Raw genomic sequence first — 27136 nt, forward strand, 5'->3', positions numbered from 1 at the left:
ACAATCTCTGTTTAACTAATGCTGTTCCAGAGGAAAGAATTCTACTTCTGTAATTTGCCAATCATGGAAATGCCTTTTCCAGGAGTCTTCTCAGGAGACTCCCTTCTCACTGGTATTTTCTGAGGACTCTTCACATTCACACTGCCTTATGTACCCTCTTTCACTTGAGGACAAAGTAAAAGAAATGGAGATGGACTGCTGCACTCTCATCTCACTTGCAAGTCTCTCTGCCACCACAGAAGTGGAATTCATATTTTTCTTCATTTGCAGTCAGCAATGTTGGCCTTTTCTTGTTTCAGCCCAGACTTCCCCTACATTTTATATGGTAAAAGATGGATAAAGTGGATTTTTTTTTCAAATTTTTTTGACATATAATCTAAAACAAAGGTCTTCAGATAGTACATATGAAGATATAGCAATTTCTTGGGTTATTGTTTCTGTGTGAAAACCTAAGCCAGTACCTTCTTGATGAGAATCCTTCACCAATCTGTAAGGCACAAAACTGTTCCCTTTTCACAAAAATAATCACCTGGAAACTGTAAAGGGATTTTTTCAGGAGGAAATAAATAAATGACTGCAGTATTTGAGCAGAACATAAAATGAGTATCAGTGCCCTATGCCAAGTGCAGCCATAGGTTTCTTGCAAACTCTGAGAAGAAAATTGTCTGAATGATTCCTCCCTGGACATCCAGCATCCTTCATGGCTTCAGACAGAATGGATTGACTCGGTCAGTGCTCACTCCAAAGTAAGAGTGCCACCTACTGAACCCGCTCGCTCCTTCCCACAAAGGGTGAGTTTGCTGTAGAGATTTCCCTTTGGAGTACTAATCCATCCACACCCACCCCTGTAATTTATGAGGTTTAACAAGATCGCAGCCTGGGGTGGAATGGCTGCAGGACTGCACAGTAAGCTGTTTCAGTTTACTCGCATATGCAGGCTCAGAGGGGCATGAGAGCCAAGCATGTGAAATCGTGGTAACTGATGGTGCCTCCATTTAAATTACGTTGTTTGCATTTCTATTTCCTGCCTCAGTCACTGGATTAGATGGAAGAACGTTAAGGAGAGTCTGTTAGGTTGGGTTTAGCTCCAGCCCTGTTTTTAATCCCATTGCTAAACACAAGGTGGTTTTATCCTAACTGCCGCTGAGCTTGCAGCTCCTTCCCACCTCCCTGGATCTGTCCCTGTTCGGCAATCACGCTCTTGTCTTTTGAGCTGCCTGATCCAGCTTGACCTTTCACAAATTCGACTGGATGCAAGTGCCTACAATATGTTCAGGCAATGATTTATGATGAAAAGGGAGGACTGGGTCCTGGACCATTGTTTTATATTTAGGTCCTCTCCCCTCATCATCTCTTGGCAGGCTGGAATGTGACTTCCCTACAAGCAAATACTTGTGAAGGCAGCTCTGCACAGCGCTCAGGCTGCTCGGTGCTCGGACAGGCTTGCTGCAATAAAAGCACTTTTTGTGAAAGCTGAATGGGAAGCAAGCATTTGTCGATCAACTTGTACAACTGAGAAATCTACAGGATTTTCCGCAGTTGGAGGTCCAGACATAGCAAAGAGCATCTATTAGAGAGAATACAGTAAAAAAGCTAATAATCATATGATCAGGGAGCAAAGGGGGGTGAAGGGAGGGGAGGAGGATACCAGATAGATAATGAGCTTCACAATAGGCAAATAGCGTGTGTCATTACAGGAGCTAAGGACCGACCAAATGGTTAACCTGTGGGGTGGAAAGAGCATCCAATGAGTCTCGCATGCCTGAAAGGATAATGGCATTTTTATTATCTCATTCCACGCCCTGATCATCTGTCCATTTGCTCCCTGGAGCTGGCAGCAGTTTGCACTGATTCATACGCTGCAGACATGATCAGCAGATCATACTGCAGGCAGAACTTGTCAAGTCTTTCCAAGTGAGTTGTCTATTTATTTTGATATCTGTATGGATTTAGCCATTTGGTGTTGTGTAGCAAGGGCTGGATGGTGTTGATGGGAAAGGGGGACAGAATGGTGTAAAAAGTTCGGAAGTTGGTTGAAGGGGGCAGTAAGCCTTGGATGCAGACCGGGTTCTTTTGCTCCTCTTTTTGCTATATTGTGCTATGTAGAATATTGTCTAAAGGAATAGTCTTCACATATATGTATCTTTTTTTTTTATCAAAATTGCAGAATTTATTCAGTGCTTTATTCAGTGGCAGAATAATACGTTGGAAGGGTTGGTTGCTAATCAGACGTCTGTTAATGGGAAGTTTACAGAAGTTTCATAGTTTGTGTGAAAACTTTCACATAACTCAGCTTGCTTAATTCACTGTGTAAATAAAGTCCTCATGGCACATTCAGCTCTGAATGTGGGAGGGAAGCAAGAGAAGAAAATCAATTAGCCTGTGCAAAATTGCTGGACAAATTATCTGGTTTATTTGGGTCCTGTTTTGTTGTTTTGTTTGTCTGCTTTATATGTTGATGAGTGGGAAACAGGGCACTACTATGTTTCTAAAATACTGTGAAGTGATTTATGCCAGGGTTTTGTTTAAAATCTGGGAGAGATTTTCAAAAGAGACTGGGATTTCTGGGTGCTGGTTTTTGGAGTTTCCAGCATCAAATCCTGTGCTCTTGTACGGAGGGAGGGAGCTCAGAGATTTCTGAAACTCAACCCCTCCAAGAAGTCCCTTCCAGGAATCTGAAATCCTTCATCATGATTTCAGATATTGGGCAATAAATACTAATTTAACTAAGAGCACGTCAAATAAACTTGTTTTGCGTTGGTCTGTGGTGAAACATGGCCACAAGCCACGGCTGCCAGCCCTCCCATATCGCTGTATGGGAATGGGGAGCTGCCCAGGCAGGGAACCAGCTTCACCGCAACCGTTGTGAGGGGAAAGCAAGGGAGTGGAAGGGAGAGGAGAAGCTGCTGAGATTTAGGCATTTTGGTGCTGATATAGCTGGTGGAAACCTGGACTCTTGGCACCTAGTGTGGGGAGCTGGCCCGGAGTGCCGTAACTGAGGCTGGAGGCTCCGAGGTGACCTTCAGACCCTACTCACTGGCTTGCACTGGGGCCAGTTTAGCTAGATTGGACAGAGTCTGACTGTTTTGTTTACAAAACCAGAAATCTTTGGATATCCTTGCTGAGAGAGGTTCTTCTATGCTCTTCCCTCGGGTAAGAGTGGGAACCAGCAACTTGCTGGCTTTGTGCCTTGTGCCTCTCTGAAGCATTGGGCGAGCGCTGGGAGGAGTACCCTAGTGTGTGTCTGCATTAGCACCCACAGTTACATTATGTGAAATGAAGCCACTGAAGTCAGTGAAATTATGTCCGAGTGAAGGCAATTCAATTCTTTTTCTCTTGAAACATGATTACCTACCGTACTCCTGGTTTTCTGTGTCTTGGGTGATTTGTATCCTTGTAGCAGCTTCTAAACAAGGGCAGACACACCTTGACAACCAGACATGGATTTTCTTTTGTCAAGGCTTCCAGTAGCATATCTGGTGAACAGCAAAGCTCTCTTGGGGCAAGGACTTTCAAGAGAAATGAAATGTGTGGCCAAAATTTGGAAACTGATTTATTCCCTTTTAACAAACACGTACATGACCTCAGGCCAAAAGTGGGGAAGACACCTTTAGCATTACCCACAAAGGCTTCTTCAAAGCATTGCTCAGTGAAATACATGATGAAATACTGCCCTTCCCAGGCTAAGGCATAACGTAATCATTCCAAGTGCTCATGCCTTCTCAGGAGGTTGCAATGGAAAAGAAAAAGGAGTATTAAAATCCATATAAGTGAACTCTCTGGAGACTTTCCAGGGAAAGGCTGGAAGCTGTTACTGCACTGCTTTGAATGAGGTACAATAAGAATTCTAACTTCTTGCAAATGTCCTCTAATGGCCTCTTTATATGATAGTTTCAGCTGCAGCATTTAAAGATACTTTCTATGCTCTTGGTGTACTTGTAGAAAATCCTGTAATTGCTAAATAGTTGAATATAATCCTGTTAGCATTTGATATGCTGGAAATTAAAAGCAGAAGCTCTCATCATAGCCAAGAAATCATTCCGGTTGGCCTGAAAATATAAAGACTGCTAAGTAAATGTATAAGGATTGAATTGGCTCACTTTGCTGGACACTCAAATAAGTGTTTACTGTGCAAGTTTCTAAGGAATGCAGAAATATTCTTTGCCAACAGGTAGAATGTTTTCTTCCAGTAAATTATAACTTTTGTTCGTACTTCACAGATTGTTTGTTGGAGGTCAGGATGTTGGAAATTCACCTTCACAGTATTTTCTGATTCGTTCCTTATAGTCTTGTATATCTTTTCTGTTTCTTGGATGGATGTTCAAGACAGATAATTGACTATATTTTTTTTTATTAGAAGAGAAGGGTGGAAGAAGACACCTTACATCTCCACAGACAGCAGAAATGATGGCGGCATTGTGTCATCTGGTTAATTCTGCTCTGAAGATAAATATTGTTCATTTTCACTTGAAGCCATCTTTTTCCTTCTTACTGATCTTCTCTGTTGGACATGCTTTTCATTCCTGTTCCCCAGTGGGCAATAGCCTGAATCCTTAATTTGCAAAAGCCTTTTTAGATTACCGAGGAAAAATAAGATGGGCATAATGTAACTAGACACCAGATACGTGAAGATATTAGCTTGCAGCAAGCCTATTTGTGTCCATTTTGAAAACTCTGAACAGCAGTCAGTCTCTGAAAGTGGCTTATCCCCTTACACTGTCCTGTCCATTTTTGAGCTGTACAGCTTATATCCAAGTTGCACATCAATGCCTTATGCTTAGGGACGAAGCCCAAAACACTTGGGATGATAGGTGAGTGCTTTTGATGCAGATATATTTATCTCTGTGTGGACCATATTTATGTCAAACACTCTGGTAATAATGTTTCTTGTGCACAGAGCATTCTTGATGCATTAGTTGTCACTGCCAAAGTGCACTACATAGGGTTTGTGTCTGGTTTACACATCATCAGGGACATGGGCTATTGGAGACTGAATGTCCACTTCAAGATTTTTATGCTGGATTTAGGAACTTTCCTCATAGTGTGTCAGAAGAAATTTTTGATGAGCTGAAACATTTCTGAGTGAAATTATCCTTCTTGGTGGAAACATTATGGCAGAGAAAGGATAGGTCTGTTAGGAAACATCTCTGAGATTTCTGAGGTGCCTCTTTTCCTCCAACACAAGCAAGGCACTGAGGGGTGAGGGCACAAAGCTGGATTAATCTGTGTGGAGTTTTGGGCACCCACCTGAGTTTAAAGTCATGATTCTGTAAAAGCCAAATTTCTAAGATTAGTTCTCAAAAACCCCAAGCTCAGTTCTCTACCCTGTTTAAGCCAGGACACTGGTGAGAGGTATCAGACTCAACCTGGTGCTGCTCTCTGGGAATCCGAAAGCCTGAGGTGAGCTCAAAGAACTATTTTTCATTAACAGGAAATTTAGTAAAACCAAGAAAAATTAAGAGAGTTCAGGACAGAGTTCTGTTTGGGAATTCATCAAATTCTGAGACTAGCTTTGTCTAAATGAAAACAAGTTTTTTTTGTTTTTAATTAAGTTTTGGACACTTTTTCTAAATAAATTATTGAGTTTCCTCTTTGCATTTTTTTTTAAACAAAACATTCTGATCTTTTGTTTCCAAACAGAATTGACCTAAATTTAAAAGAAAAAATAAGTTAAAAGAAAAAAAATAGATGAAAGATTTGCCGCCTTCTTTCAGGCTGAATTAAAATAAAGCAATCCTGAGCATTTTCCATATCACTTCACTTTGACAAATGTTTTTTTTTTTTTTCCTACTTCAGCAAAACTAGAAAATTCCTTGTTAATGCAGATCTTTAATCCAGATAGGTCCTTCACAGCCACCCTGTTGGCATAGGTGTGGCTGTGTGGGATGGGGGGCGGCAGAAATTCATCTGTCTGCTTCATACCCCTGCCTTTCCTTCCCTGCCAAACCTGCAATCCCGGGCCTCCCCCTCCACCCTTTTCCACATTTGGAATAAAACAAGAAGGTCCAGAAGGATGGGGAAGAAATTCTCTGGTGATTATTTCATGACCTCTGTGCTCTTCTGTCCAATTTGAGTAGTGCAATGTAGATGCAGTAAACTGGATACTTGAAATCCACACATTTAAAAATCCAACCAAGTGAGATAATTCCATCAGTTGTTTGAATAACTGAAATGCTCAGACTTAACTTTGTAACTTTTCACTGCTTTTGATTTTACTTTCTTAAAGAAAACACACAGAGAAAACTTTCTTTACCATAGTTTAATGTACTAAGCACTGAAGTGTATAAAAATGTCTCTCTGACCTCAGTTAGGCTGCTTACATGTATAAGTAGCTGTGAGGCCAAGATTATAATTACATATCTGTATAATGTTAGCCTTTATGCATTCATCCATTCCAATTTCAATTCTATATTTTATAAAATCTATGATCAAATTTTGGAGCCCAAACTAAGCTGATGTCGTCCCTTTTAGTTTAGGACTCAGCCCTTTTATTCTCCTCCTGTGTTTTATTTTTATTAGTTGCTTTCTTTTTGTGCTGATGTGCAGCACATATTGTTAAAGCCACTTATTAGAGCCAGAATTTTACAGCATGGAGACTGTCCTAATAAGGGAAAAAACCTAGCGCTTTATTGGTGAGGTAAGAGAAATCAGGCAGCGGATAATTTTTTTGCTGATTGAGAAGGATAAGGTGCGGTTTGGCAGGTATCGCATTGGTTTGGCATTTGCTGACATGGTTCCTCTTTTCTGCAGTTCAAATCCTTTGCAGAGCAGACAGTCAGGGAGGGCTTCCCCCCTCCCCTCTTCCTTCTCTTTTTCACAAGTGTTCAGCAGTGCCGTGAAATCTCCCTGTGACACACAAACTGGATGTGGTAATGAGAAGTTTTTGCAAGCCTAACAGTGCCATATTGTAATCACCTTCTAGGGAACAGCAGGCACACTGAAACACAGATTTCCATGGGGGGTGGTTGTATATCTAAAGTATTTAAACAGTTTGTGAAGTTGACAAAAAAAATCACACTTTAGTCCGAGGTATTATGATCCAATTTGTCTATCCTCAAACATCCATCATTGAAGGAAAATATAAATTGCAAGAGTTAGTTGACACTTTAAAGTGCTCATCTGTTTTTCTTTCAAACTGCTTTGAAGGCTTACATTGAATTCCAGGAATGAGTAACGCATCCGAGGCTTAAATACAGGCTCCAGCACAGATCTGAACTCAGTAGAGTTCCTCCGGTTTTAAGCTGAGTTATGATGAGCAAAGTTGCAAGCGAGGACAGAAGTTGGTATCTAAATTCTTTTCTTCCTTAGTCTCTGTTTGTTTCTTGGTAAATGAAATGTCAAACCAAGTGTCAGCTCTGCTAAAATTCAGTCAGTGCTGCACCAGGACACCACAAGTGATGTAAAGTGGCTGCCCCCTTCCTACCCAGTGCCCCTTGCATGGCTCCTTGACTGTAAGAGGAAAAACAGTTTACCTAGTCAGTAATTGGCCAGTTTTCTGTCACTCATTTCTTTTCTTCAGAGTATTATAAGTTTGATTATGTCCCTTGTGAAGCATTTTTCCTCTTCTTTTTTTTTTTTTCCCCCAACATAATAATTTGAGAGTACCTATCCTGTTATTGTTGAAGTTAGTTCACTGTAGGCAAAGGATGTGAAAGATAAACTCAGATGATAATAAAGCAGAAAAGAAAAATAAACATGTTAGTAGTAGGGATTGGATGAACAAGATCACGTTAAACAGTATGCACAGATGCACTGTTAGAAGTAAGCTACTCCCAAAAGGTTGTTGTGCAACCATTTCATTTTTGCGTATATATATATGTCTATCTTTTTTTTTTTTTTGTCTGATACCTATTTGTATTCAGACCCTTCTTCCTCAAAGCTGGAATCTCTATTAAATATCAGGGACTTGGCTGATTTTGTTGTAATCTTTGTTTTTAATTTCCATCCACTACTTTTTCATATACGTTGACTAAACAATACTGAGAACTATTTGGATTCTCATGAGCAGCAAGCAACTCCAGCAAAACGTGGCGTGCTGGCCTGTAGGGATTAACTCCATATAAGCAGTTTTTATTCTGAACTCTGAGTCTTTTTCAGATCACTTTCACTCTGCTTTATGCTTCTGTTAAGGAGACCTGGTGCTAGTGTGGGACCTCCATGTAAAAGTTACCGTATTACACAACAACAACAACAAAGATGCTTCTTGTTCCAGACAGTTAAAAACCTTGTTAAGAAAACATCTCCTAACTGGTCTGCTATGCATTTCAGAAAAAGTGAAAGTCACTCATGCAAAAGTATTCTATATGCACTTGTTTTGCTTCCCCAGATACTCTGAGAATCGTGGAGGCCTGTCCTAGAGGTGTGTCCCTGAGACCAACACACTTGTCACTGCAGGATGTGAGACCTTGGCTTCTATTTGATTTGTCATAGCCAAATTGCCTGCAGATTTTTAACCATAAAAATATATTACATGTTTCTGAACAAAAGATTTTTGGCTTGCCAAATTCCATCTGCAATACGTTCGGCGCTGGAGTTGCTTCAGTGTAATTACAGAAGTACCTTCTAGCATCACAAAAGTTGGCATGTTGGCGTCTTGGCACCATCCTTACTACACTTTTTTTTTTTTCTTATTTTTTAATTAGAGGAGCTTGTAACTGAGCAGTAGGGTTGTGGGAAGGATGAGCCCCACAAAGTTTAACTCTGTAGGTTTAAGCATCCCCAAACAAAGCCCATCCCCATCGCCGCATATTGAAATGGCCATGTCAGACCCTTTGTAGTCTCTGTTCATTTTCATTCAGGTATTGCCTGGCTTGCCAGGTTGTGGGAGCTACAGTTGCCTCTCCTATGCTGTGTGCTTCCTTTCCTTTTCTCTTTTGTTCTTTCCTTCAAGCACTCTTGCTACCGTGTTACCTGATGTTTTGCAAAACATGAATGAAATGCATCCTGAACTTACTGTATGCTCTCGCATATAACTTTCTTCAAAATTAGACTCCCATTTGTAACTTAGTCTCAAATAATAGCTTCACATATTTTCTGTAACACCTGTATTTCTTCTGTAAAGCAGCAGATTTTTAGTTTTGTACTTCCACCCTGATGAGGGGAATCACTGGGATGGCTTCTAGGTGTGTACGATGGCATTGTGCATCTTGGCCTTAGTCATCTGCCTCCTCCTGGAACAAGAGCGGTTAGACACATCATGTAAGCAGTCTTCTTTTTCAGCATTTGAAAAAACCCCAAAGCCTAAGTAACAGAGGTAACATCTGCTTCAAAAGGTAGCTGAACTTCTCCTTTAGTTGGAAAGATTAAGGCTGAGGAATAACTTTCTTGTAGTTTCTCTATTACATTTACCATAAAGCAATGTAGTTTAGAAGTTCTCTGCAAATGTAACTCCTCCTCAAGACTTGTCAGTATGCTGAAAAGCTCACTTTACACCTTTGCAGCACTATCTTGTTTTGGTACTCCTGCAAGTCCCTATCTGTATGGCCATGAAAGCTTCCCACTGACAGCATGTGCGTTAACGGTAATCTGCAGCCCATCCAGTTGAGGACAAATATTTCTGTCATGCATATCTGAGAGTTTCATTTGATCCTTTGTCATTTGAAGATAGCCATGGGGTCAATTCCTTGCTTAATTTCCTGGATTCTTCTCTCTTTCAAGCTCACCCAACACCCTAAGGAGTGATCAGGTGGGAGACAAAGTTTGGCTTTGATACATCCCATTTTGTCCTGTGCTTGTAGCCCCTGAACGAGAAGGGTGAACGCTCCGAATATGTGAAGTACTTGTTTCTGTTACATTCTATGAGCACTAGCTGTCCCCTGTCCTATTCTGCCCCTGAAAATGTTACCAACATGTTTTCTCACACTGAAAAGGATGTTATGTACTTTACCAGATTATAACAAGCAGAGATTTTGCTGTTTAGTGCCTAGCTTTTGATCCTTTCCAGCACTTGCCAAGAGGCATGACAAATTGAGTGCATGCCTGTATCCTGAAAAGAATAGAATAGAATAGTTCAGTTGGAAGGGACCTTCAAAGATTTTCTAAATCCACCTGCCTGACCTCTTCAGGGCTTACCAAAAATTAAAGCATATTCATGAGGGCATTATCCAAATACTTCTTGAACACTGAAGGGCTTGGCTCATCAACCACCCCTGCAGGAAGCCTGTCCCAGCGTTTGACCCCCTCCCGGTGCAGCCACTTTCCCAATGCCCTGCCTGACCCTCCCCTGGCAGCTCTTCCTGCGTGCCCTGTGCTCAGTCCCAGGGAGCAGAGACCGGCGCCTCCCTCTGCATCTTCCCCTCCTTGGGGAGCTGCAGGGAGCAGCAAGGTCGCCTCCTGGCCTCTCTTCTCCAGACATGGGACAACTCGGTGTCCTCGCAGGACGTGCCTTCCAGCTCTTTCACCACCTTTGGTGCCCTCCTCCAGATGCATTCAGGTACCATAGCATCCTGTTGTATTGTGGAGCCCAGAACTGTACACAGTATTGAAGACGAAGCCACACCAATACTAAATATAGCTGGAGAGCCACCTCTTCTGACCAGCTGGCTGTGCTGTGTTAATGCAGTTTACCCTCTTGGCTGCCAGGGTACACTGCTGGCTCCTGTTCAGCCTGTTGCTGACCAGCACCCCCAGGTCCCCTTCTGCTGAGCTTCTCCCAGCCACTCATCTCCCCACCTGTACCTGTGTCCAGCATTCCTCTGTCCCAGGCGCAGCACCTGGCATTTTTCCATTTTTGGCATATCAGCCTTTAGGCTGATAGTGTTGCAAGGGTAGGCAGTAGGGAGGGTCAGGCTTGGGAGAATTTAAGGCAGGGCTCACAGGTGTGGAGGAAGAAGATGGAGACACCCATTAAAATGCCATTAGGTGAGAAGTGACACAGTCTGCTTGGAATGTGAGAAGAAATTGGAGAAGGAACTGGAAAAGCTTCTAGGGAGCTGAAATGGAGGAGAAAACCATTTGGGAGTTTTCTCTGCAAAGTAGGAAAGTACGTAGTGGGGCCTGCCCTGGAGCTTCCTAAATCTGTGGTAATTTTGTGGTAGTATTCTGAGAAAACTTTGGGCAAGGGTCCAGAAAAACTGTTGGTGTACACTTATAGCTGTGCACTGACACTGGCAATCACTCTCATATTGAGCTGGCAGAAGCACCCATAAGTACATCCAAGATCACCTCACTGGCAGACAGTCGTAGTGTCTGAATCAAGTTTTATGCCTCTGTTAGACTGCTTAGTCTTATAATACCTTCTTGTTGTAGGTAACGCACATCACGACAGCCTCTGAGTCCCCCAAATGGATGATATTTTCACTGAACACTCCTGTAGTCAGATGGGAGCTGAAGCACAAGGGAGTTTAAGCATCTCATGCACAAGGTTGTAGTGGAGAGAAGGCAAACGAAGCCTTCTAAATCCAACATTAAGCATCTTAGCTACTGACATTTTAGCTTCAGTTAAAAGTAAGCTTAACTTATTTTTCCCATTTGGAGGATCGCTGAACTCCAGATACTTTTGTTACCTCATAGCAGCTAAAATGGATCCTTTTCAGACAGATGATTACTGTATCCTTATTTATTCAGTAGTCTTTGTCAACTGAGTTGTGGTAAGAGGTTGGCCAACACTCTTTGAGAGCAGGAATTCAATTTCTCTCATGCTTTTCCTAATTCTGTTGCCAAATATTCTCTGATTTGCATTGCTACATCCTCATTTGTCAAATGCCATATTTTCACAAAAGTGTATTAAGCATATACTTACTATCCAGTGCTTTTTTTTTTTTTTTTCCTCCCTGTGCCTTTCTGGATGCTTTACTGAAATTCAATGAGAAATTTCATAGAAGGATGAGTTGAATTGCATCTCACTTACAGTTGCCTTGGTGTGCATATGTGAATAGTTACTGTGGATTGCTGGGAAGAGGATACTTGGACAAACCATGGCATGTCTGGATCAAGTCTAAAGCCAGTTTTCTGGTATTGTTATTCCTAATGATCCATATGTTGTGCGAATGCCTTTCTGATATGAGTCCCAGTGGCTTCCTAAAACACTCCTCTATCTCGCAGTGCAGGTGAGATGATAGGAAATGTTTTGTCTTTGAATCAAGAGGTAGTCCTGTATGGGCCACTGTTGGTGGGTCTGGCTTATGTTCCGGTCAGTCCCATCTATCCCATGGCACTGAAGAAAATGTAGCGAGAGCCACTATGCACAGAAGCCTTCCCATGCAATGTCTTTGAGAGTTTCTGCATGCCTAAAATCTCCAGGCTGTAGAGCAGGTGTTTTCTCACTCATCCACCTTTTGGGAGTCCTATCTCACCAAGCTGGCTCTTCTTGCACCTGTTGAAGCATGGGAAGCAGAAGGGTTTGGCAGTGAACCCAACGGTAGGGTGAGGAGCTGCACCCCATTTTCCATATTTTCAGGCACTGAAGTGAAAGTCGGTTCACAACCTAGTGCTTCAAAGAAGTGCCAGGCTGTGTTGGGGCATGCTGACCCGTGTGTGCAGCCTGAGGCTGTTTTGCAGTGACATGGCCGCAAGTTTCCCCTGGGTAAAGTAGCTTTCCACCCTTCCTTTCCTGTTTCCCAACTGGCACAACTCCTTAAAAAATGTAAACTACTGATTTGGAAGTACCTGGTAACTGAAGGCATTACACAGAGGAGGGGCAGGCCATCACTTGCTCAGAGAGAGCTCAGGGGAGGACGCCTCTTTGTTCTGTATGCCAGCGAAAAACGTCCCAGGGTAATCAGTTCTGCCGGTGGCTTTCACACGCTTTTGGGTGCAGTGATGGAAGTCGGCATGGCACAGCTGTCAGAGGTGGGCCTAGGAGGAAGGAGTCGGCATACCTGCATCAAGTGCCTTTGGAAGCTGCTGGAAAAGCTCCTGGTAACTTCTACAGGATTTGGACCATGCCTGAAGTAGCGCAGCCAAAGCGAGAATCTTATCTGCTGCGTGGTTTAGGCTGAAACAAGTACATTCCTTTATGTCCCTGTTTTTCCATTCCATAAACTACCATTATAGTAATAATAATACCTGGCATGCGGAAGCCAGAAGGGGTTGCGAGGTTTAATTAACATTTGTAAAGCACACTGAGATCTTTTGGTGGAAAGAACTTAGTGAGTGCCAAGTGTTAATAATGACAGTGAGGGGAAAATAGCCATCAGTCTGTGTTCACTCCCAGAATGTAATGGTTTATCCCAGAAGCCTTGGCTTAAACATTTTTGTTTGTGTTTAATGATGATTTTTTTCAATTATTCTTTCCTCAAAAATGTCAGTTCAGTCTTTAAGAAGCCCATGCTTCTTGGTGATGAAATCTTAGCTTCTCTTGTCCCATCACCTTCGGAATTGGGCTCTCTTTCACCTCCACTCACAGTCTGTTCCATCTCTCTCTCTTTCCATGGCAGCCCTTTGCCATCCTCTACCCTGGCTGCCCACCTTCTCTTAATTTCCTTCTCCTCTTAGGAGACTTGTCTCATCTTGTCTCCACTTTGCTCCTTCACCTTTGCTGTCCTGGACTTCCCTGCCATTTCTTTTAGTAATATAATGAAATGCATGTAAAAGAAAGTGCATGTTGCATGACATCTGAGCAATGGTTTTTGGGCCAGTGCTTTGATTGTGTGGTGGTGTGGCAAGGAAAATCATAATACAAAATCATGCCGTGCTCTCTGGTGAGGGCATAATCCTTGCTATCTGGGAGCAACCCAGTGCCCATAGGCCCAGGCCAGGTTGGTGCTGCTCACCTTCTCCTGCACCCAGGTGCCAGTGGCGGAGGAGCATGAAGGTTGTTGTCTGTCGGACAGGCTGGGACAAGGACTGAAAGCCAGGGTTTGTGTGACAAACATGAAGCAGTGAAGGGGCTGCAGAGGATGGCTGGTTGGCAGTGGAAGAGCTGCCAGAGACCTAACAGTACCTGATCGATAACTTGCTCTGAATGTGTAGCTGGCAGTGCCACTCATCTCCCCCTGCTCATGCAGAGCTCCTCTGCTTGGGGCTGTTTCAGCATAAAGCATTTTGCAATAGGTATTACAGACCAGCTCCGCATGTGGAACTGCTGTTCCAGAATAATAATAATAAAAAAGCATATCATAATAGTTACTGTGATTTGGAAACATGCTATATATCGTGGAAAAAGCCCCTTATACTGCCACAGTATGTCTGTGGTGTAGTTTCTGTGAGTTAGGTGCATTCTTGTGACTTGAAGAGCTGTATGTGTCCCATTGGAAGTCTACAGACCATGGGCACTTTCAGGGCAAGAAAATTGTTATTTTCTTTAGTTTCCTAGTTTTTATCTGGGTGTTTCCTGTGAATAACTCATGCTGTAGCTAATTTGTTAGTGAATATTTGAAGTGAAAGATGTTTTTGTTGGACTCTAGAGTTCCATGAATTTTATTTAATTTTTTTACCCTTTTTGAAGCACCATGGTGACTTGATTCATATTTCTAGGGTGATTGATCAGTGCTCATGAATTCAGAGTCAGCTTTCTGCAGGCTTTCTCCAATATTTTCCGCTGAGTTTTTGCTAGTTTCTTATGAGTAAATTCTCCTGGGAAAAGGATCGCAATGGAGCAATGTAAGGGGAAACAGGCAGATCTAAGGGAAAGCTATTTGAAAAGATATAGCCAGAATATTTTGTAGTGTTTATGAGAGTATAGTTGCAATGGCTGCATGTCAAATTTCCAGCTGTTTAAATTGCGCAGTGCTATTATATGATGTCTGCAAATCATTGTGACGTTAGTGTGCTGTTCAAAGTGCCGTACGTGACCTTGCATATGTGTACAGGCCTGTTTTATGGAAGGGTTTTTTACCTTTCATGAAGGTGAAAGACACATCAGGATTAACTTTCAGAGAGATGCATGGAATGTATCTGCCCCTAATCCTGTTAGCAAATGACAGGATCTGCACTCATAATTCCTCCGCTGTCTCACTGAAAATGCCTCCTAATCACCTTGACTGTTGACAGTAGGATTCTTAAACACCTGAGAAAGAGACAGATGCTTGTCCATGTTAAAAGTGAACAGTCATGAATTTCCCTTGAAACCAAATCCGCACCTGCACAGCATCCATGGGTTGTGTGTATGGGGAATTGGTACTAGAAAACTTTGAGACATCTGAGTTTCATTATTTTTTTTTTTCCTGTTCACCATATGGTGTAGCAATGAATGTATTTGTAATGCTGTATCCCCCCTGAAGTGGTTTATTTCAGTTAGCACAAGGCTTTGCAGCCCGTTCTGTTTTGGTGCGTATTCTTTTCTTGCATTTCGACTACCTTCCTGTTTGCAGCATTTATTTCAATATTTAGTCTGCTGCGGTATGTTAAGGCTGTGTCCTACTCTTGCATATTTTGTGTCAGGAAGAGTGGATGAACAAAAAGATTATTCTGTGATTATCTAAACGATTATCTGGTAAAATTATTTTTCCAGGCTCCCTATGTGCAAATATATGCCTTGTACATTGTTTGTGGAGGACTGAGTTTGCTGCACTTCTGAAAGTTACAGCAGACATCTTCAGGGACCTGTCTGGTTCTGAGCAATAGTAATTTAGTTACAATCTTGAATCCCCTGGGAAATATAGAGGAGTTTTGATGCTTCACAGAGCCTGGGTTAATGCTAACACCCTTACTTTTGACGAATCGAGCAATAAAAATAGCTGTGTCTGACCATTTCTAGTCATTTCAGATTACACAACATTTCAGGCAAGGACAAAGGAGTAACCAGGTGATATGAAGACCAGGTAGTTGTGACCTACTATCCTACACTGTCCATTTTGCCAGTCATGGTGGAATTTGGCTTTCCAGGCCCTGGCGCAGCAGAGGCTAGAGAGACGAGTGAATGTCCCCGTGCTGGATGTTCATGGCAGAGCTTCTCACCCAGTCAGTCCTGGTGCCTGGTCATCTCAGAAGATCAAAAATGTGTTTCTTCTCAACTTTCATGTCTTGTTTTGGCAGGATGAAGGGTGAATGCTGGCAGTTGATTGTGAGTAGGTTGTGCATCATGATGGAGGGTTAGTGTGTGACTGAGATTGGATGGGATGTTTATGAATCCCGTGGTTCTCTATGTTGACTTTTTCAGTGTTTGTTCTTGTATGATGTTCAACCTGGAGCTAGTACAGGTTGAAATTAAAGAAGCTTCCTATGTACGAGACCTATTTCTGTGGTCCTGTACTTCCCTTTAAAATGCAGTGCTCTTAAAATGCAGCTACCCTATTAGTCTTTGTGAAGGGAATGAAATGCAAGTGTTGATTTAAGAGGCTCTCAATTTCCTAGTGTGCTGCATTAAACAAGCCTTCAAAGAGTAGGAAACCAGGGTGAAAAATAGAGGAACAGATGAAACTGAAAGGCAAGGGACTGGGTTTCCAGGTCAGCGATATGCATATAACTTACAATCATTCAGTTTCTGCTTTCCTGAAATCATAGCTTCTTTCCTGTTTGCTAATTTGGGAGGATGCAGCATACTGGTTTGGAATTCAAAAATAACACCAGAAGTTTTTTGTTGTTGTTGTTGTTTATTTGTTTGTTTGTTTGTTTCTGGTTTTAGTTTAAACTTTATTTGCTTTACAAAACATTATCTGCTGCAGTTACAGGGATAAGCAATAGGCTATGCACTGTGCAGAGAACAATGAAAGCGAATTCTCCTTCCAGCCTTCCTCCTTGCCTTTGTCTCTATATTGAAACTTAGTGAAAATATCCCCTTGTTACTGTTGCTACTGGAGCTACTAGGGTGGAGGCAGCAAGTATTCTGAGCACCATCTTCTGTAAACTGGATTTTAACTCACCTAGCCAAGGTGGTGCTTACAGGGCTTTCTGGAAGATGTGCTTCATGCCATTGCTACCCTCAGAATTCAACCGTTAGGAAGAAACACTAGAATACTGTAAAAAGCCTGACACAAGAAATGCTGCAGTTGCTATTGCACCCAAATCCCAAGTCTAAGAAACCCAACGGCTAAATTCAACTAGAAGATACTTACATCAGTCTAACAAATAAGCTGATTCTATTGCATTTTAACCCCTCTTTATCCTCTAGCTTACCCCATCGAAGTATATCCTTTGGGTGCAGAATTCCTCCCTGTGCTGTATTTCTTTTCCTTGCCTTCTTTTGGAGATCTCTGATAGACATTACAGATGATACCACGAATTTTGAATGGATTCAAATGATTCTTGGAGAAAACACAGAACTTTGTATTTTGAGCATGACACATTGGACACATCAGTTTGTCTAAAGGTGACATAAGAAAATGTTGGTTTCACTCCTCAAACCCCTTACATATTTTCTAGAAAGACCATAATTCTCAATATGTAGGGGATATTTTTAAAGTTACAAATCTTGATGTCTTTCTTCACTTTTAATTCCTTCTGTCTTGAGTAAACCTCTCAATCATATCAGTTAGGGTTTTTTACGTAATGAAATACAAAAGAGGAGGAGTTGGATCTGAACTGTGTATACATTCAGTAAGCTAGCAATTTGAGGTATAAAAGTGCCTTGAAAGCCTTATTGAGTACAGGGGCCCAAAACCACAAGAAAGAAAATTTATGTTTTGGCTTTGTAGCAATTGTGGATTGTATATTCTGGGGTGAGTCCTGTAAGTACTTACTTATGCCTCAGCTAGGCAAAATGCCCATTATCCTCAACAGTCAGATGCCTGACATTACTGGGTAAGGATGTGGCATAAATAATTTTGAATTTTATATGCAATAAAGCACTAGAAACTGGAGGTGGTGGCAGCAAGCAGAAAGCAATTTGCTATAGAGTCAACAAATACCACACCATCCACAGGGGTATGAACAGAAACTGTGTTTTTCTCCTTTTTTTTTTTTTAAATCTGAAAAAGTAAACTTGTTTTGTACACTTCTTTGTGTGTTTGTCATCTACCAGGAGACAGGTTTCTGGGTGAGTTCCACTAAACTTCAAGAAAAGCAGTAAAAAAGCAATAGTTACCAGCTAGAAGGAGCTTGGCCAATTACTATTTTCTACTCATCTGCTTATTTGTTTATTCATTTATATTTCTTTTCATGTGAAAATTCTGAATTAAAACAGATTAAATACACTGGACTGCTTACTGACTGGTCAATGTCAAGTCTATCATGGATGAAGTATAACTGTAAAGTATTACAGACTTCACATATTGAGAGAATTACATGCTTTTCCCTGGGACTTTTCCAGCAAGCGCTTTTATCTAAATATAATATATGTTGGAGGCAAATTTGACATTGTCTCAGTAGCTGAAGGTTTTTACCCTTCATGTTAGCAGCCCTGCATGCAATTTATGCTGAGGTACTCACAGGCAATTTACCAGAGTTATTTGGATGCGGTCGGAGAATCTGCTTGCATTTCATATTATGAAACAGATCATCGGTTTTCAGCCATGAGGAAAAAAAAAATAGGCGCGTGCATGAGTTATTCTGCCTTTGTGCAGAACCATGCAGTGATATTACAGACTGGCTCAAAGCTACAAGGCCCAGGTTTTAGGGCTTGAATCTAAAACCAAAGCAGCAGTCTTATCACAAACAGAAGGCTGCAAGAAATGAGGCGGCAGGGCAAAGAAAATCCTGGGCTGCTACTGAACTGGAATGTACATTTTCGGCAGAACCCAGTAGTTTGTGAAGCCAGAATCTGTGCTAAAGGCTTCAATGCCATCTTCAGTAATGAAATAAGTTCCCTGTCTACTTTTGGCATGAATTACTTGGTAAAAAACAAGTATTTTTCTCATCAATATGGAGTCACTTTCACTGGTTGTTATTGGCTTGCGTATCACTGTTTATGCTTTTTTCTTCTATGGGGGTTGCTTTCTAGTTAGATTTTTAAGAATCAGACTGTTAAAGGGAGCAGTGCACCTACTCTTTCCTTACCTGTGAACAAAACTAAATGTCAAAAACATCAGGATGAAAGAAACTACAAAGAAGAGTATATGGAAACTGGACCTCTCAGAAGACCATTTCTTTCCCATATTTAGCTCTTTTTTTCATGAAAACAAAATAACAATCTCACAGTCAGATTGTTAACCTACATAAATGATCTGAAGATTTTGCACAGATTAAGAAAAATTGTATTTGTTGAAATACACATTGTTCTATGTTTTACGTATTTTAGATCAAGGTTTAAAGTAAGAGAAGGGAGGCTTCTAAAGGTATGATAGGAAATTAAGGATGCCAGATTCAGCAGAAAGACCATCCTTCTCCTAACCCACAGAACAGGTGGTTACCCAGCAGAAAATAGTAATAATAATGATAATCCTTTGGAGTTATGAAAAATAAGGGATACTAGAAGGCCTTAGTATAAAAATGGTGTAAATGAGAAGGGACTACATTGAAAGGTGTGTCAATCTGTTTTTCACAAAGAGCCATGTGGATATGTTTTCTGGATAATTTGCCAAGTCAGTAGTATTGGCTGTGTAGTTCTGGAGAATGTGTGGGTGAAAAGAGTAAAAATATTTGTGAGACAGAGATGAATTGTGAACTGAATGAGAAGTCACATACTTTCTGTAAATGGAAGACTCTTTAAGTCCAGCAGGAGCCACAGTATCATCTAGTCTGACTTTCCATACGTAACAGATAATGGAAATTTACCAAGTTGTGTCTGTAGTGAGCCCAAGAATTGGTATTTTACTGTAGTGTAATGTCCAAAAAGGCATTCATTTTAAGATGGATATTCCATCATTTCTTGTATATTTAATCAACCTCGTTGTTAAAAACATATGCTTCATTTCCAGTTTTAATTTTCTGGGTTTAATTTCCAGCCATTGGTTAATTTTATCCATTTGTCTCTTCTACATTCAATGTGAAAAAAATGGTGCATGTCAAATCAAGAAATATGTGAAAAATATGGGTGTTAATAACAGCATTCATGCACAGCATTGGAGTGAGAACTGTGGTGGCATGTCTGCATGTCTCCATCATAATCCCCTGTTTTCACTCACTACATCTTTTTGAAACATGAGCATTTTGGACTGAAATTCTGCTTGTTCCATCATAAAAATGAATCTTCTTGAGCAGGTCTGAGCAGAATACTGACAGCTGTCCTTGAATTATAGAGGAATGATTAGAAGAAATAGTTTTCTCGACAATTCTGCCCTACCCCCCCCCCCCCCCCCCCCCATGACTTGAATGAAATACAGCTGGCATTTGACATGCAAAGCTTGACAGAGATGTAATACTCTGAAAGCATGTGCATTTGTTGTATTTTGGAGGTGAAGATTGATTGCTTTTTTATTTTCACATTTTGAGGTGTGCCTATCATAACACAAATTAAGTGAACAATAAAAAAATGAAAACATGCAATCATAAATAAAACTTGACCAAATATTGATAGTGACTCAATGAGCACTCTCCAGTGGGTTTTATAACGGAGCCCATCCTTTCCCTCTCACCGCACCCATCCTTTTAGGAATAGAATGAGTAAACAGATAGGCTTTCTAACAGTGCAGAAGGCAAAAAAATGCAGCTTGTATAGACTGAGTTTGGCAGTGAAATTTGTCATCAAGGACATTTTACTGATGTACTCCCTCTGCCATCAATTAGGAGATATGCAAGTACGAAGATGTCTCTTCAACTTCTGTGGTGTTAGGTAATGAAGGGTGAAGTTATAAAGTCAGGTTGCAAGTGGAAGTGCAGTAGTTTCATTTGGGATGAATTATCTTATTTTTTGGGCAGAGAAAATCAATCTGTAGCATATGTACAGTGAAACCCATAAAGGCTTCCAAGTAACAAAGGTATGTGGGAAAGAGCTTGCTAAATAGGTACGGTTGCCTCTAACTGAGGGATGTGTTGGCAGCCAGTTCCATGAATGCAAGGTGTTTTTTGCACTTAGGAGAGGGAGGACAGATCAGCATCTGAGTGAATCATGGGGGAAAGAAAAGACAGACCTGAACTATTTGAGTTAAAAATCTACACCCAGAGGCTTTTGTTCTATTTGGAATTTCTCCCCCCATATTTCTGACACACCTAAGGTAGAGTCAGAGCTCAGATCCAGAGCTCTTCTTTCTCCCTGCCTCATCTCGAATGGAGTAGTTTGATCCAGCTTAAATTAGTGTTTTGATGTTTTTATTCTTTATTATTATTATTATTATTATTATTAAATTATTATTATTTATTTATATTACACCATTATGAAAAATGAAAAAGATTCATCAGGTTTCACTTATGACTCATCGAGGGCAGGTAGTGTTACTATGCGTTAAGTTTTTCTTCTGTCAGTATACACGTTGTTTAGAATAGGGACCAGATCTTCCCCTATCTTTATAAAATGCCTACTATAGCAAACTCGGGCTTGATCAGGAAATTTCAATGCTGTCATAATTCAGACAATAACAATAATGTAGTACTACTGGCAAGAAATTCTAAAACCAAAGTGCCTCAGATAATGTTGTTGCACATAGATGTGTTGCGCAGTCTCCTGTACTTGAGTTGTGCTGCATGTGAAGTACAACAGATTTGGCACTACTGCTTTACCAGAATGGCTTATCAATAACGCCTGCAGGTTACACTGCCTCTTCTCATGTCAGAAACATAGAGGGGTAACAGGAGATGCAGCCAACACTGCTATTTTTTCTTTTCCATTTAATTATCATTTAAATCAAGTTATCTTTGGTAACAAGGTGTAGTCATCTTCATCTGAATATTTAATAAGAGGTGTCACGTATCAGAAGGCTTGGCATACCTCTTTGAGATCATGCTGTGCTCTCATTGCCTGAGATAGCTGGAACAGCTCACTGTAGAGAGAAGCTAGTCTGCAAAGGCTTTGAACAGTTATGAAGAAGGTGACAAATGGAAGCAAGGTTAGTTTAATTTAGTTGTGGGGTGTGCGTGCATGCTAGGCAACAAAGCTGTTCTACAAGGGTGGAGAAACACCGCAAGCCAGCATGGATCAGTGGATTTACATCTGTCTGATGCACAGTGCTGTAGTCTTGGCTTCATACTTTCTTACTTGCTTATTCGTGGTCTAAAGAATGTCAAAAGATGCAGACAGGTGGAGGAAGAGCTCCAAGATTGATTTTGCTTGTGATGTGAAGTTATCAAGAGCTGTAACAGTAGGAGAGGGAGCCGCAGTCTTATTTTGATCTAGAATGTATGGTGAAGGGTACAAGAATTTATGTGACTGCCTGTGTCTTGTTTTACTTTCTATGTGAAATTAGCTTAACACCCTAAGCAGCGGAGTAGGAGAAGGCTACTTAGGTAATAAAGGAAAAGAGGGTGACGTGCCAGCTGAGTTTGGATGAATGACCTCAGTGTGTGAGGACTGAGAGAACAGTGAGAAGAACACCATCATCAGAAGACTGTGTTTTTCATGGGCAGAAATGGCAGTTGTCTAGCTTGCACCATCTTTCCTGTGACTGACTTTCTCATGCAAAGTCCGTGGCAGTTAAGGTGACTATGCTGAATCTCTTCATAAATGCTCGTGTTATCAGTTTGCTCCCAGCATGCTCGTTAGCCTGTTAATTGACATACACATCCTCAGCCTGCACTTTCAGCTTGTTTTACTGTCAGTCTGTGGTGGCTCCTCAGGTCCACTCTAGCAAAGCTTGCATTTCTGAGGCAAGCAAAACAGCCCACAGATGTATAGTCTGGGAAGTGGTTTTAACATAATTTTAGTGAAAATATGATACAGATCTATAAAACGTTGCTACTAGTTGTTGATATCACTGTTTCCAGGTTACTGAAGATGCTTCATGCATTGATGCTGGTGAACAGAATTGAATGCTTAAGGTCATCCTCATGGGTGGAGTTTATATCTGGAGTACTTGCTTGCTGTAGGGAAATACTGCGATATGCCATGAGGCAGTGTATGTACTTAAAAGGATATTGAGAGGGATTGCCAGCTTTCTTAACAGATGATCTATGTGATGTGTCCAAAGACAGGAAATACATATCTGCTTTCATTTGACTTATTTAATGGGTACCATTCGGTGGGAGTTTTTTGCTTAGAGTGTCTTTTCTTTCCTTTTTTAGTTTTCTGAGGAACTGGTGGTTTCAAAAAGGCATTTTAAAGAGGTCTTTAAAAGCGGTTGTTCTCCTCGCTGTCTAGGAGGGTTCTGTGTGGGAGCAGAGAGTAGGATAAACTACTTCGTCCTGTTGTGGTCTTACTGCAAAGACAGTGCCTGAGCTATAGAGACTGGGAATTGACTCAGCCGTGGCCATTATCCAGCTGCCACAGGCTAGGAGCAAAGGTCCTATGCCCTTATATTTGCAGTTCAGACCTAAAAAGATGATAGGCTTCTTGCAGCCAGAACTTGTTGCTAACGAATGGTCCTTCTGTGGTCACTTTGCCAATGCAGTTTTATTTGAGTCTTTTTCCTCTGAAAATTAAAGACCTCATTGGTTTATTATTATATTGTATGTGCTTTCTGTTCTAGACCTTAATGAAATGTCGACCCCCCTTTAAATTGCTTACAAATGACAGAAAGCACTTTTCCTTGCCTTCCCAGCTTCATCTTTTTTAATTCTTCTCCTCCCTTTCTTCCCATTCCCACTACTGTGATCCTTCATAGCCATGCTGCTCATGGTTTTCACCTTCTTTAAGAGGAGCTCTTTTGTACAAAGAGAGAATTTACAAGCTCTTGAAGTGCAGCATGAAAATAACAAATGAAATCCTTCAGTGTGTTAAGGCCAAGAAAAGTTGCACAGGATGAAGATGCTGTTCAAGGTCTGGCAAGTGGCTTGGCCATGGTGGGGTTTTAACTTCCATTTTTAACGTTTAAAGCAAAAATAGGTTAATTGAATCTCTGCTGAATTTATACTTCTCTCAGCAAAGGAAAAGTGGTACCAGAACAAGGCAATTGGAGAGGCTTGGACCTAAAGGGTCCAATTCATGACTAAATCAAAATGTTTTCATTTACTTTTAATGCTAAAGTATTATTTGAATCACAGGCTTTAGCTGTGCTTGTCTTGACTCTGTGCAGAGCTATTTTTTCTGTATGTGCATTGCTGTACAGCTAGCTTAAACGGATGACTACAAAAGAAAGGGCAATCTCATAACCATCACTTATCTCAGACCACTAGTGGTAACAAAGTGAATGAATGCTCTGATTGCGTCTGGCACATTAGCTTCCTATTTCGCTTTTCTTATACAAAAAGATAACAGGAATGCAGGCCTTTTGCTTTATCTCACACAGTAAAAATGCACCTCAGCAAAGATTTGAATGGGCCTCAGGATTATTAGGATTGTAATGTCTTGCTTTCTTTTTCAAGTAGGAAGAAACTAATTGTAATCATCTGTTGGGTTAGATGAACACAATGGGTTCTCAGCTGTAGACTTTCATCACAGTGGAGATCTTGTATGATTTGGCCTGGCAGGGCTGTGGGCTCACAAAAGTTTTGTAGGTGTCAGATGTTTGGCACTCAGAACCAAACACTGAAAGCCGTCGTCATACTTGCGTTTCTCCGCTTTCCAGTCTTTCGGATCTAGAATGCTGTCAACATTTAAAGCGAGTTATATTTAGAGGGGGCTAATGAAAAGCTGCTTAGCTAAGTCCAATTTCAGTTATGTGGGCTTGAGCAATAGTCTGGTCAAGTGCTGTTTCTGGCAGGATCCTGATGCAGTCCAGCAGGATGTCTGCTTAACTTCTGAGCTGGGGTTTCATGGTCTTGGTATTTTCTAGGAGCAAACTGACAATGTGGTATGGCTGCTGCCTTCGCTACTACCAATTTGTAATTTTCATTTTTGGAAAAGAAAACAGGACCAAATTTTGAAATGATGCATCTCATCTCGACAGCTTATTTTCTAAACACCACATGGAGCAGCCACTGCAGTCATGCTTACTGTGCTGTGGTCAGCTGCTTTTTCTCATTTTCAGTTATACTGCCCTCCATGCGACAGCCTCTTTATTTCCCTCTCCTTAATGTTCTGTGGCAGGCTGTCCTACCAGAGAAATGATGATGATGATGAAGAAGCTGCCAGAGAACGTCGCCGACGGGCTCGACAGGAGAGGCTGCGGCAAAAGGAAGAAGAAGATCTATCGGGGGATGTAACAGAGAAATCAGAAGTTAATGCTCAGAACAGGTAAATGTTTGATGTTTACTGATGGGTCAGCTGTACTTTTTGTTTGGAGGAGGGATGTATTTTGAAAAGGTCAGCCATGCTACTTCAATTTTAAGCACCAGGTTTGGCCATCTTTGCTCTGAGGAGGACCTAACGCTGTGAGGAGTGCCACTGGCTGTGTCAACACAGTGGGGAGGGAGCATCGCTGAGGCTAGGTTTGAGGCCATACTCATCACCCATTCCCAGAGTGTCCTCAGGCTGTCTATGGGGTAACACAATCACAGTTAGTGAGGGAAACCCCTCCAGTGCATCAGGCTGCCCCACAAACCTCCTCATAGTACATCTTTTGTCTTAACACTAGATGGACAGACAAGAAAGTGTATGGTCCTGCTTATAGGGGCCATGCTCTCACTGGCAAAAAAAGGCATATGGTAGGCACCCAGGCCTTAAGCTGTGGCAGAAATATGCCTGTGAGATTCTGTGTGTAAGCACTAAACACCAGCCCTCATTGTCACTGTCAGGGTCATGCAGCTGTAAACAACAGAAAAGCTGGTGGGGTGAGGCATCACTTCTTACAAGCTGAGAGGGCAGTGCTGTCCTTCCAGTCTGTCCATTTTCACATATTCATGTCCATTTTTATATATCTCTATTTCATGTTTTCAAATATTCCATTTTCTGTTCAGTTTCACATAACCACAAATAATATATCCATATTTCCTGTAGCAATAACACCATTGATAGAAGAGACCAGAAATATCATTTGTGATAGCAAACTAACAGATACTGAGCTCAAGTAGCATTCTATTAAATACAAGGAGAATTGATATAGATAAGTAAATGGCAACATTTCTGACTGCAGGTTAGCTCTTTCTAGTATAAAACAAACAAACAAACAAAAATACAGTGAGAAAGAGGGAGCAAAACTGCATGTAGGAAAATTAAACATCTGAATTTTGAAGGAGTCAAAAAAATCTCCAGAGACTGAGGGTGAGATCCAGTCCTGATACCTATAGCTGTTGAACAGCATGTCTTAAATTAGGAGCTATGCTCACTCCGTTTTCTATCAGATTCATGTCTCTGTATAGGCAATCACAACCACTCTGCGCCCTAAGTTGCCAGGTTATCCCCTTATGTTTTATGTTTGCGGATTTTGTTGCCAAACAGAGGCAGCCTCTTTCTTGTTGCTAGAGAAGGTCACTGAAGTCAGAAGGTATCTTGCTTGTGTAGCATCTTCAAAAATTTTGTCTGGGTATAAGACAAAGATTTCTCAAATATTCCCTCAGCCGAGCTGAAGAGGGCCTTAAAGCTAGCTGAGGTCTTTCAAGTATTCTGCTGCAGGGTGCGGAGTGGGAGGATGAATTTTTCGGAGCTGTTTGTATTTCAGCTGTTCCAAGCATCAGGGCCCGGTCCAGCGCTTACTGAGGTCAGTGAAACTCCTGGGGACTTCAGCGGCTCTTGGAGCTCGCCTGAAAGGGAACCTTTCCAGGCTCTGACATTGTGAAACGCCACATTCCTATACATGTAGAAATGCCAAAATTAATCCCCGGAACCATTTGGCTAAATTATGAATTATGCAACCTGTTGTGTTTTCAAACCATGGAATGATGTTACAGCAAGCTTTTTTATTTTTTTATTTTTTATTTTTAAGAAACAACTAAGCATACATTGTTAGAAAGCTTTTTTAATGAAAAGTTGTCACTTTTATGTAGTGTGGCAGAAGATGAAACCAAACGTACAACCACAAGGGGAACAGATGATGAAGCTGCATTGTTGGAGAGACTGGCAAGACGTGAGGAGAGACGCCAAAAACGTCTACAGGAAGCCCTGGAACGTCAAAAGGAATTTGACCCAACGATCACAGATGGGAGCTTGTCAGTGCCCAGCAGGAGAGAAGTAAACAATGTGGAAGAAAATGAGACCACAGGGAAAGAGGAAAAGGTTGAAACACGCCGAGGACGCTATGAGACTGAGGAAACGGAAACGGTTACCAAGTCATACCAAAGGAACAACTGGAGGCAAGATGGGGAAGAAGATGAAAAAAAAGAAGAAAAAGACAAGGAGGAGGCACAGGAGGACAAACCAAAGGAGGTACCCATAGAGGAAAATCAGGTAGATGTGGCAAAATCCACAGATAAAGAAGAGGTAGTAGAAACAAAAACTCTAGCTGTAAATGCAGAGGAACACCAAGCAGAGAATGAT

At 41.3% G+C, this 27136-nt stretch overlaps 1 protein-coding gene across 17 annotated transcripts in view; it reads left to right on the forward strand.

The window, feature by feature from the left end:
* The window catches only part of CALD1 (caldesmon 1), a 193841-nt gene that overhangs the window by 137103 nt on the left and 29602 nt on the right, over positions 1 to 27136 (forward strand). For 9 of the 17 annotated variants that reach the window (XM_080600226.1, XM_080600214.1, XM_080600223.1 and 6 more), the window contains 2 exons: positions 24812 to 24958; positions 26647 to 27046. In XM_080600226.1, coding sequence (XP_080456352.1) covers positions 24812 to 24958; positions 26647 to 27046 — 547 coding nt within the window. Of the gene's footprint in view, positions 1 to 1696; positions 1915 to 24811; positions 24959 to 26646; positions 27047 to 27136 lie in introns of those variants that run through there. The other 8 variants (XM_080600216.1, XM_080600215.1, XM_080600218.1 and 5 more) reach the window with 3 other exon arrangements.

The sequence above is a fragment of the Anser brachyrhynchus genome (genome assembly GCF_964034855.1).
Source record: "Anser brachyrhynchus genome assembly, chromosome: 1".
NCBI lineage: Eukaryota > Metazoa > Chordata > Aves > Anseriformes > Anatidae > Anser > Anser brachyrhynchus.